This window comes from Phycodurus eques, chromosome 21 (genome assembly GCF_024500275.1).
Source record: "Phycodurus eques isolate BA_2022a chromosome 21, UOR_Pequ_1.1, whole genome shotgun sequence".
Lineage (NCBI taxonomy): Eukaryota > Metazoa > Chordata > Actinopteri > Syngnathiformes > Syngnathidae > Phycodurus > Phycodurus eques.
The window spans coordinates 16,331,583-16,343,467 of record NC_084545.1 but is presented as its reverse complement, the minus strand read 5'-3'; the positions used below and the strand labels follow the sequence as shown (position 1 = coordinate 16,343,467).

The 11,885-nt window shown below is 54.0% G+C and overlaps 1 protein-coding gene across 2 annotated transcripts; it reads left to right on the top strand.

Annotated features, from left to right (window-relative positions):
* Positions 1-3,254: 3,254 nt before the first annotated feature.
* dipk1c (divergent protein kinase domain 1C) lies at positions 3,255-11,743 on the top strand. 2 transcript variants are annotated; one of them, XM_061666176.1, is made up of 9 exons: positions 3,255-3,600; positions 3,687-3,923; positions 6,877-7,080; positions 7,153-7,206; positions 7,703-7,851; positions 7,917-8,223; positions 9,118-9,282; positions 9,469-9,543; positions 11,558-11,743. In XM_061666176.1, exons 2-9 carry the CDS (start codon positions 3,762-3,764, stop codon positions 11,741-11,743), a joined length of 1,302 nt encoding a protein of 433 aa, XP_061522160.1. In that variant the 5' UTR covers positions 3,255-3,600; positions 3,687-3,761. The 2 variants fall into 2 exon arrangements, with proteins under 2 accessions (XP_061522160.1, XP_061522159.1); XM_061666175.1 differs by having other exon boundaries at positions 3,255-3,923.
* Positions 11,744-11,885: the final 142 nt, after the last annotated feature.

The window sequence follows — 11,885 nt, the reverse complement described above, 5'->3', positions numbered from 1 at the left end:
GGGATCCGGCAGGGGACCTGTGACGCTCTCGAGGTGGTCCGGCACGAGACGTTCAAAGGACTTCATGACCGCAGATGTCAAAGCGACAGGCCTGTAGTCGTTCAGACCAGAGATTGCAGGTTTCTTGGGGACTGGAGTGACGGTGGAGCGTTTGAAACAGGATGGAACTTTGCACATTTCCAAAGATCTGTTAAAGATCTGAGTGAATTAAAAAAAAAAAAAATTACATTTAATTAAATGAAATTAAAATCTTCCTCATCACAACAATAACAATTCCACGAAGCTTGAAGCTTCTTTTTATTATTAACTTCAATGACATCAGCGAAAACGAAGACAGGAAGGATTTCATCGCGAGCGGAAAACTTTGCTGTCATCATCAAACTTGTCCGTTTGTTTTCTTTTTTTAACTCTCCAACGTAGATCACCACACAAGATTGGCATTTATGAGTACTGCTTGAATTATTTTAATAATGCGTAGTGTTCTTTGTGTATATTGCGTGTTGTGGTGTTCGCAGTGGGTTTTATTTGTTATAGTGCTCATAATGTCCTTCCATCCATTTTCGTTGCGCTTCTTCTCACGCGGGTCGCGGGCGGGCAGGAGGCGGGGTACGCCCTGAACCGGTCGCCAGGCCATCGCAGGGCACATACAAACATACGACCGTTCGCACTCACAGTCACACCTACGGGCAATTGAGAGTCTTCAATGAACCTAGCGTGCGTGTTTTTGGGATGCGGGAGGAAAGCGGAGCGCCCGGAGAAAAGCCACGCAGGCGCGGGGAGAACATGCAAACTCCGCACGGGCGGGGCCGGGGATTGAACCTCGGTCCTCAGAACTGTGAGGCGGACGCTCTAACCGGTCGTCCACCGTTCCGCCTGTTCGTAATGTGTCTCGTGTTATTTGTGTATATTTGTGTGCACTGTTTATTACAGAACGTGGCGTAATTGTGTGTTTTGTGTGTTGTGTGTTGTGTTGATATCGGTGGCCTCCTGCCCGACGACAGGCTCCAGCACGCCCGCGACCCGCGTGAGGAGAAGCGCAACAGAAAATGGATGGATGGGTGTTCATATTGTGTTTTGTGTGTGTTCATTGTGTGTAGCGTGTAGTTTGTGTGTTATAGTGCTCATAGTGTCGTGTGTGTCATAGTGTGTATTTTGTGTCGTGTCCATGATTGTGTGTACTGTGTATTGTGTGTTACAGTGTTTGTGTGTGTGTTATAGTGTTTTTAAAGCCATGTTGATGTGAGGCCTTCAAGCTAAGCTAAGCTAAGCTAACGGGTGTCGAAATGTGGACTTTTGGGGCCCAGAAGAATGTATTCGTGTTTGGAATGATTCATTCATTCCCTACTCACTAAATTAGGATTTGTATCAAGCGGAACTGAACACTTCCCAACAATGTCCCCTGAAAATGCCTTTCTCGTCGGGAATGACGAACGCTGCCTTCGGAATCATTCAGCATTCCGTGCGTTTGCCGACCGTGTCGGCGTACGTCTCACAGTAACCGTGTTTCGTTACGTCATCAGTCAATGTGAGCTCGATCGACGAACGCGTCGTCGTGTGTCCTCGGAAGACGTTCGAATCCTTGATGTCGAGCCCTACGACGGCGCCCAAACGAGGCCCCTGGCACTTAGCGGCAGAGGAAGATGCTAGCGCTAGCCGCTAACTAACCGTAAAGACGCTCGTTGTTGCCGACCTTCATCTCTATCCAAATTGGGGTTTTTTGGGGGCGAGCTCGCGTCCATCCCAGGTGACCGGGCGAGAGGCGGGGACATCCCGGATTGGTCGCCAGATGATGCGAGGGCACCCGAACTAACGGACTTTGTCTGTTGCGATTTGCCGTTTTGAGTTCCGAGCGGACGCGAGCGTTCCGTCCGTGGTTTCAGGAACGTCAAATCGAGGTTCCGCTGCACGAATCTGAAATGCGAGCCGCCAAAGCGTCGGCCGTATTCGGCGGGTCGGTCGGCGCTAACGTCGACCCCCGCGTCCGGATGACGTATGGTGACGATGGACACGGGCTGGATTGGTCGCCAGTCCACATGGGCCCCGACGGCTCACGAAGGGCGAGTGTCAGCCTGTTGGCTTTTCCTTCCCCTCCCCTTCATTGCATCAAAGTCATTTAAGGAAAGAAAAAAAACGACCGTCGCGGGCTTGCTAGCTGCCTCGGGCGTCCGCTCTGTTTTTGTTGGCAACTCTCCAAAGTACAAAAGGGGGCGTGGGGGCTGAACCTCCGCAAAGACTTGTTGCTGTGGTAACGAGGAGGGGGGGGAGAGGAGGCGGGGGTACAGTAGCGTGTTATTATGAGGGGGGGGGCACGCCTTCTTCAAGACCCCCCTCCACACACACACACACATTAACCCTTCACCTGCAGTGTGGGGCGTCACAGAGCAGAAAGAAGGCAAACAAGCCGCAGGGAGGGCGAGCGAGGCTGCACGTGGGCGTGCCTGCGCACGCACATGCCAGCACGCGCGCGCGCACGCAAATGCAGACGAAATGGAGCTGCAGCATTCCAAGGCCGCCTGACAGACCGCACTGAGGGCAAAAGTCAAAGCGGGCCTGTGGGAGCATCTTCAGACGCTCCCAGACATCCGCAAGTTGTTGGGGGGGAGGGAGGGGCAGAACCTCCGGGCGGCGTTCCTCAAATGTTCTTCGGATTTCTGGACCTGAACAGGAAGCGGGAGCACATTTGGAATGAACGAACGCGAGGCGACTTTCCAAATCTGGAACGTCACGACTCCTCTCCCACGCGGAACGCAGAATACGACGAGTGGGCCGTCTCGACGCGGACGTCCAAACTTTTTCTCCTCCTTTTTGGACTTCCCGACGATCCGACTTCTGAGGACTTTTTTGGGAATGTTCCTGAAGGCGACCCTTCAGCTCAGATGGTCTGGGTGTGCCTGAGAAGCCTCGGGGGAGGTCACGGCCGGAAGGGCAACGCACGTCTCCCCGAGCGGAACTCCTCCCGCTTCTCTTTTGTCTCCGTCGGGGTCCCGATCCGTCAAGCCCGGCGGCAGAACCTCCCCGGTTCCGGCGTCTTCTCGGAAGCGAAGCGGCACGCCGGATGAAGGAATCGCGTCGCCCTCGTCGACTCGATGGGTTCCGGTTCCGGTCGTGGTCCTTAACAGCAGTTGCCCAGACTACAGCCTCTCGGACCGCCGCCTTCGGTTTGGACCCGCTACCGTCTGCTTCCGTCTTTCAGGAGAGCAGAGCGGCACGGCCGCAATGTCCACGGACGTGTCGAGGTTGTAGACGCACGTTTTGATCGGGCCGGCGTCTAATGTTCTGCTGGCGGAGGACGGGGGCCGCACCCTTCGCCGAGAGTCCGAAAGATTTGGAATTGACGCCGCAGAAAGGTGGCAAAGTCATACTTGACGCTAAACGAAGCTCCTCAACTCACTTCAACATAGTTCCTTTGCACCAAGCGGCGCCAAAGTAGTCCTTTTATTGCTTCGGCTGGAGCGTAGGAACAGCGGCAGTAAAAGTTGACCAAATTCAAAATGCAAATGTCGTTCATTGTTCCAACGGAATCACGCTAGCTACATCTCGGAGACGCATTTCGGTGTTACGTCACATCGCACCTTTTCGGATGAAAACATCCGTTACGAGGTATAACGCCATTTCTTCATTTCAAAATGTCACTCTGACTTTTCCACCATTTTGAGTGAATAAGTCGAGACTGTTGAATTATTTAGCGCGTGTTTGCTGAACGCGAGTCGAGGCGGGCGGCGCCGGAAAGACCGTCCGTCTCAGTCGCGCGGTCGGGCGCGATGTCGGCCGTCCGCGTTCGTTGTTGCCGCCTGATGTGGGCCCTGCTGCTGGCCTGGTTGGCGTCGTGGTTGCTGCTCAGCGGCCTGGCGCTTCTCCTCCACGCCGACTTCCTGTCCGACGTGTGCACCGACGCCACCAGCAAGAAGATCCTGCGTCGCCTGGTGAGTCCCGACGGCGGCCGTGTCCTCGATGCATTGCGGGTAGACGCGCCGTTTGTTTGCACACTCTCATCTCCGCAAACACGTCTGCGCTTACAAAGACGAGAAAATCCCAAATAAACGACGAGATTAACGCGAAGATCCAAAGACGACACAGACGCTCGGACGTCACGACTCATCCTCGCTGCTGTTTCTCCTTTTTCTTCCCATCTTGGTCTCCTTCCTTCTTTATTCGTCTTTTTTCTCGTCTTCTTTTTGTTCCCCCCATCCTTGCTGCACGTCAGGATGTCCGTCGCTTGGAGAAGGTCACGACCTTTCCTCCCAAAGGTCCCCTTTCACTCGAGAAGGTTTTTCTTCTCCTGAATTGAACGTGACCGAACATATATGACACACATATGAAATATGATCCGCATTTTGACGACTGTCAACCCTTCCGCTGCTGTGTACGTTTGGAATCCAACCGTTTACCGCCACCGTCGTTCACATTCGCGAAGTGCCTTTTTCAACGGTGAAGCGTGGGAGAGGGTAAAATTCCGTTTGTAAACCGCGGTGACAACTAGGCAGATCCTTGAAGGCGGATCGCCGCATCGCTCGGGATTTAAGATCGGCGCAGCTTTTGAGTAGAAGATCAAGATTAGCTGGCGAATGTCGGCTCGTCACGTCGGAGGTCGGGCAAGTCGAGTCCAACAGAGGGTGTATGTGTACGGGTATAAAGGGAGTATGTTGTTGCAGAGTATGTTGGCGTATCTCGCATGCATACGGAGTGTGTTGTTTTCGAGACTGCGCTCGCACGTACGTACAAACCAGTTGCTGTATGTTCCTGAAGGCTGCTTGATCTTGAATTGTTTGTAAGTTGCTCATTTACCATTGTTCTATTTTCACCACTTACGCCGAACCCGTCCGTCCACTTCGTTCTCTCGTCCTGAAATTCTCGGCCAGTCAGACCTTCGTTCGGATCGGAGGGGGCTATCGAGGAAGACGATGGCGCTCTCAAGAAAGTTTGCGGCGTTTTTGTTTCTCTTCGTCTGGGCGAAGTAAGTAAGACGATCGCGGTGTCGTGGAGTCGTCAACGCTTGTTCAAACCCTTGAGCCCCGGTTCTGGTCTGAAATGGCGCGTGGCCGACGCGCGGCGAGCGGACCTCAGCGCTGGCCGTCAAAGTGAACTCGAGCTTGCGACGAGGCTCGCGACTCAAAATTCACTCAATTGTATCCAACACAAAAGTGTTTGAATCTCCGATGGTTTTCCGAGTCGAACGTTTCTGAAGCAGTGTCGCGTGTGTGCCAGGAGCGTTTTTGGCAACTCCACGAATGAGGCTTTTGCCCCGTGGGGCGGTCTCTAAGCTCTATTTAGGGCCTAACGGTGCTGCGTTGGGAAGCTCCCTGCGCGTCCGGGGGACATTCCGGACTGTTTATGGAGCCCGCCGCGTTTAATGGCTTCCGTCTCCGTGCCTCCCGATGATGGAGAAGGGTTCGGCCGACGCCTCGGACAAGTAGCGCGAGCTCGTCCTTCCGGAAGCTTCTCCTCCGGCGCTCCGGCAGAGTGACCGTCGGGCTCTCGGTCACGTCCTCCGCCCGGCGGGGGTTTCCCGCTTTTTCCGGTTACGGACGACCGAGGCCGCGTTTTTTTGTCCGCTTGGTGAGATCGGTGCCAGGAGACATTCCTGCAGACAGTTTCTCTTTGACTTCACGTTTGCCAAAATCACGCCCAATCAACTGAATCGACCGCTGAATTTGACTTCCACGAAGCTGTAGAAACCTTTCGAAGATGAAACAGCAGCTCGATTTTGTGCTTCTTGGCAAAGGAATGCGAAATTTGATTTCGCAAGGCCTCTTTGTACTCAATCGCCCGACAATCACGTGACCGACAAATTGCCCGCGCGGCAACAACAAAAACTGTTGCCGCGCGTCGAACGCGCTCGCGATTCTAGTCACGTGCTGTGATGATGTACCAGCGTGCCGCTCGGTTCTACATACCATCTACGTCGCCGCCTTCTCGATCGATTTTAGAGCATCGGTGAACGTATCGTCGTCCGGTCATCTAGGCCCATTTGTTCTAGCAGACGCCGTTCCGCGGTCGCCTTTTGTTCCTTGTTCGGGAAAGGGAAGGAAAAACGGCGAGCGGAAATGGCCCAAGGATGCAGAGGAAACTCCACCCCGTGGCGTCCCAGCCAATAGCAGCCGTAGCGACACCCCCCGACACGGTGGACGACTGCGGCGCACTTTCAAAACAGCGCTCGCCTATAAGGGCAAACTGCGTGCGGTCGCCGTCCGCGCGACTGTAAAGAAGCCTTTAGTTTTGTTTACATTTCAAAATAAATTCACCCAAAAAAACGTTTTCACCACGGGGTGTCGGGCGGAAAGGTTTCGAATGCGGACAAAAAGAATTTCATCCGTAACGCTGTAACCCGAGGTGCTCAAAGCACTGAAGATACTTTTGTAAAAAAAAAAAAAAAAAAAAAAAAAAGACTGATGAAAGGAAAAGTACAGATTCAACTGCTGTACTTAAGCAACAGCGAAAAAGTACCGCTGCTGAAATGTACTTCACTAAGTACAAAAGTCTATGACATAAAATAGCTGTTTTGATAACTCGGCTAAAAAGCAAAACCTCTTCTGCATGGTAAGAACTAGCGTAGAGCTCGTATGAGAAGATGAAGGAGAAAAGCCAGCTCGCGTCGGCTCCACTTGTACGCTATCAAAACTTTGCTCAAGTCAGAAAGTAAGTCAGAAAAAGAAACACTCAAAGTACAAATCCAGATTCATGAAAATCAGCTTAAGTGTAACATCAAAGATGTCCAAAGTCAAGCGCTGTGAGTTCTTTCCGGCTGTCCTCTCTTCTGAAGAGGCCAAAAAAAAAAAAGGCCGCGTTCGCTTTCCCACGACCTCGTACCCCGAGGTCACCCCGACGACGATCGTCGTCTCGCGTGCTTCTTCCTGACGCTCGTGCGTGTCTTTGCAGTGCGGCGACTTTGCGGCGGGTTGGGCGGCGGGCGACATGTGCGCCGACCTGTGCGTCCGCGGCCTGGTGGAGTACAAGCGCTGCCTCTACTACGAGAGCGGGAAGAAGGTGATGGAGGTCGCCTGGAGGGGGCGGCCCGTCATCCTCAAGTCCAAGCTGGAGAACTTGTCCTCCTACCAGCCTCTGGGACCCCTCGGCTACCAGGTGGAAGAAGAAGCAGCACGTGAAGACGAGGATGTCGGCTAACCCTTTGTGTCTGTTGTCCGGTGGCGGCAGGACGCAGCGGGCGACTCGTCTCCGCTGGACGTTCTCCTCCGCGCCGCGCTGGAGGTACGTACGTTTGTTCGTTCGAAATGTTTTCTCTTCATCTTCACTCGCTGTCCGCTGGTGCCGAATCAGAACCGGGATAAACTTCTGTCCGGACCGTACGCCTAATGACTCACTCCGTGATAATAATACTAACGATGACGACGTTCACATGAAGGTTGATGATGCACAGCGCACAAATAGGGCTGCAACTCACGAGTATTTGAATGATCTGCAAGTCGTTGACGGCGCCCTAAAACGTTTCGAATGACCTCGAGTTGTTGTTTTCTAAATGAAGCTCTTAATCCAGTTCGACATAGTTCCCTGGCACCGAGGTGCCACGAGATGGCGCCAAAGTGATATTTTGATTGCACTGACCCGAGCCCAAAACCGGTGAATCGGGTTTTCAGTGAGTAACGGAAGACAGGTTCCCAAAAGATCGGCGAAGACGTGAATTTGCAAATGCTGAACCGGGAATCCGCAGGTGTTGGCTCCGCTTGATATTCGTCGTGGCGCTCAGGTGCGAAACTGGCTGGGTCTGGCCGAGGAGGTGGAGGAGGGAGGAGCCGGTTCCCCGGCGAAGCTGCGGCCCTCGGACAAGATCTACACCCGAGCCGAGCTGACCTCTCTGTGGTCTCTGCTGCAGCAGGACGAGTACGCCTTCCTCAGGTGCTCCGCCGCCGACCGCGTCCGCCGGCGCCGTCCGCCGGCTCCGCCTTTGACCTTTCTTGCAGAGTTCTGCAGGACCTGAGCGTGCACGTGTCCAAGGTGTTGGGCTCGTGCGGACACTTCTACGCCGTGGAGTCGTTGTCGGCGGGCCGCGCGTGGGACCAGAACATCTTCTCTCTGGAGGAGGACGACGGGGAGGAGGGCGTGGGGCCGGGCCGCGGTCCTCGGGGGTCGCGGGGCGCCCGGCGGAAGGTCCACCGCATCGCGCTCAGCTTCCTGGACATGGTGCAACACTTCGACAACGACTTCACGCACAAAGTCCATCTGTGTGACGTCAAGCCCGAGAACTTTGCCATCAGGGAGGATCTCACTGTCAGCATCTTCACTTGCGTTTTCATCATCATTATTTGGATTCTGTTATTGTTGTGCAAATGCTGAAGAGGTTCGCTCCATCTTATTCTGCCCTTTTTAGGATTCCACCGCTTTTTGATCCTTCGAAAAGCGTCCCGTTTCGAACTGTTCCAACAGTTCGAAATGTTCTCGTCTCATCCCGGATAATATTTGATACGTTCCGCAAATTCTCTGCAATCGCACATGACCCTCCTTGAAAAAAAAACAAACATCAACAAAATGAATCCCCAAATTGAGCTGAGGTTAGGGTTAGGGTTACTAACCATATTGCTCTTATGAAAACAAAAACCTTCTTTTTTGTCCACCAGTTCAAAGCATCCCAACATCCAAATATTCAGCTGTTTTTTGCATTGCCCAAATTTCCACGGAAAAAGATCCCTTTGAAACAAACGGGGACACGTTTTGCACATTTCGTCGATATCGGTCTACTGCCTCCGTTTTGATTGAAACAATTCCAACTCCCAAATATTCCGGCCCGTCATAACAAATTCCCCAAAGCACACTTTTGTCAGTGTTCCTCATTTTCCAAGACCAAATGGACAAATGAATGCAGAAATGTTGCCCTTTCTTCACATCCCTCAACCGAGTCGACTCCTTCCATCTCATTCGAGACATTCGCAGGCTGCTCGTTTGCTTGCTACGTTAGCGCGCGAGCCGCTCTCGTGCGAAACGCGTCCTAACTGGTCAAATCCTCGTTGATCGCACTCATTTTGATGGCGATTTGAACATTTTCCCATCCTCCCATTTCACGACTGCGTTCGAGTCGGGCGTCGGCGCTTCAGCATTTCCACGCAATTCGCGCACTGCTTGCTTTTTGTCCTTCTTCTTGCGACGCTGACGTGTGATGCGGATCAGGTGGTGGCCATCGACGTGGACATGGCCTTCTTCCAGCCCAAGATGGAGGACATCCTGGACCGCAAGTGCAGCGGCGACGACGACTGCGGCTTCTTCGACTGCGTGTCGTCGTGCGACCTCGGCGCGCGGCGCTGCCGCCGCCGGCGCGCCAACACCAACTTGCAGGTCGGCGACCGTCGCTCGACCCCGGATCGACGATCGTCGGTTCCGCGTCGATCTGTGTTTTATCGGACGAGCGCGTTCGCGGAACGAAGCGATCGATTTCAGGCGGCACGGACGGCGCCGAGCTAGCGAAGCCGAAACGGTCCATCGACGGGCGGGTCTCACCTTCTTCTTCTTGTCGTTCATCAGGTGATTTGTGAGAAGATCTTCAGGCTCTGGTTTTCTCCCACGCTGCTGGGCGCCAAAGCGGGGCTCCCCCTGCAGGTCCGTCAGTCTCGGTCTTCTTCTCTCTCCCTTCTTCTTCTTCTACTTCTGTGGTGGTGTGTGAGGGAGATTTGGAAGAGCAAATGTGTATATTTACGTAAATGCTTGTTTTCTCACAGTGTGATTGTTGTATCTTGACGGTGGAGGCTTTTGGCGTAGAACCCGAGGTTCGTCCGGTTTTCGTACGGTTCGTCCGCGCCTCGGGGCCAGGATGGCGACCGAGGCGCGGCGCGCGGATTGCGCCGGCGCCTCGCTTCACGGTGGAGCGAGTGCTTCTGGCTGTTGGCGCGCAGGTGGGATATTTGCCTATCTCGCATGAATAAAGCGGCGAAAGTGAAAGTTTTCGATGGCGTGGTTACGGCAGCCGGATCGGACGGATTTGAGATGTCTGTGGCTTTTAACATTCGTTGTGAAATTTCCCCGGTAGGTTTTACAGCTCATCGTTTGGTATTATTGGAACGAATTCTGTCACACGCGGACAAGCCGAGATCATTCTGGCGTTTTCAGGTTGGACTTTGACATGATTTTGGTTCTTGTGACAATTGTAAATTGTTGGAGAGCCAAGAAGGAGTTTTTTTCCCCTCCTGAAATCAGCGGTGGGAGGTAGGGAAAAGTCAAGCCGAAGTGTTTTGCCATCCTTCTCTCGTCTGAATAGTCTGTGGACAAACGGGACGAGGACGTTGCGAAATGAGAAGGCTCGCGTTGTCTCTCTCCTCCGACCCGTTTTGAGGCAGAAAGGCTGCAGGGACACCAACTTCAGGGTGTCCCTCGGCTGGGTTGTGCCGAACGAGACGTCCCTCCGAAGGAATTAACGACCGCGGTGACCCAGTTGACCTCTGGTAAGGCCCCAGCTTTGGACGGGATACCTGCGCATTTCTGTAAACGCGTCCGGAATAAAATTGGGATTGACTTGTTGCAGGTTTTCAAGGACTCCTTTGGGAAAGGGACTTCCAGCTTCCTGCGATCTCTCCTCTGGCAAAAAAGGCCGATTGAACTTTGCTCAAGAATTGGAGACCTGTGGCCTTACAATGTACGGACTATCAAATGTCGTCCAACGTTTGAGCAAACGGACTCAAAGTTGATATTGACATTGTAATCCATTTGTCGTGTGCGCAAGGCGTACGGCGCTGACGTAGGCGTCGTTTCCATTGATCAAGAAAAAGCATTTGATCGTGCGGCTCATTCTTTCGAATCTTTTGCTCTCGTGGCCGAAAGTGCCGCACGAGAGTGCATGTTGCGTAGTTCAGGTCGGGGGAGGAGCGAGCAGACCGGTCGCCGTCGGGAGAGGGCTCAGGCGAGGCTGCCCTATCTCGGGACCGCGGTATAGTTTTGCTGTCGAGCCGCTCCTATTTCGACTTTGGACAAATCCGAAGGGCCCACGTCAGCCGGAGATGATCAATCGTCGTGTCGGCCTTCGCTGACGACGTGGACGGAACGGCGTCCGTGTCCCTACGCGCACCGAGAGAAGGTCTAACGCTGTACGAAAAGGCTTCCTCAGCTGAGGTCCCTTGGGAAAAGGGGGAGCCTTGTCGGGTCGCTAATCCAACACAGGGGACTGCGTATGGTCTCCCTGGTGGCCTCACACGGGGAAAGCGCGGGTGGAAAATTCTGGGGATTTATTTGGGTGGCGACAAGAATTGGGAGGGAGCGCTGGGGGAAGTGCGGGCTCGGTCGTCTCGACGGAGACGGTTGCCACCGCGGCTGTCCTGTAGGGCAAGAACTGTCTTCTGCGGCGCAGACTTCAGCCCCGCCAGGACTGACGAAACGGCTACAGAAGATGCCGGTGGACTTTTTGTGGTCCGCTCACGAGCGGATGAGCGCGTCGGTCCCGTCCGTGTCTCCCCGTGTCGGAAGGGGGGCGGGGCCTCCGGGATGGCCGCTTTTCGTTTACGGACGGCGCGGAGACTCTCGTGAGGAGGGGTTGGGGTCTTTGTCAAAAGGTGCGCTCAATCAAGTTGCTTGAAAAGTCAAAGGGTCTTCATTCGCATCTTCCTCTTCTGCTGTGTTGGAGCAGGTGGAGCTGCAGAGGGCGGTGCAGGAATGTTCCGAGTCGGGCGGCGTGAACAAACAAGGAGTCGGAGGAGGAGGCGGCCGGGATGTCCACCGGCGCCTCTTCCGTATCCTGACTCGCCTCCTTCACGAGGGAGGAACATGGGACGAAGAGCACGAGACCGAAGGCCGCACGGCGCTCAACCTCTGAGAATCCTTCGCGGGAATCTCACAGGATGACAATGAGCCGTCTGAAATCGGGAAGCGTGGATCGCGGCTGTCCGTGATCGCCACGTCATGCGATCGTGTGACGGCGTTCCAGAAAGTCCATCTTTGACCTACGAAGCTCTCCG

What these genes read in the sequence shown, in the direction of transcription:
- dipk1c (XM_061666176.1), top strand. Translation starts at nt 3,762, where the DNA reads ATGTCGGCCGTCCGCGTTCGTTGTTGCCGCCTGATGTGGGCCCTGCTG. An exon ending in GACGAGTACGCCTTCCTCAG is followed by an intron (nt 7,852 to 7,916) that starts GTGCTCCGCCGC and finishes CCTTTCTTGCAG; the next exon opens with AGTTCTGCAGGACCTGAGCG. An exon ending in CCATCAGGGAGGATCTCACT is followed by an intron (nt 8,224 to 9,117) that starts GTCAGCATCTTC and finishes GATGCGGATCAG; the next exon opens with GTGGTGGCCATCGACGTGGA.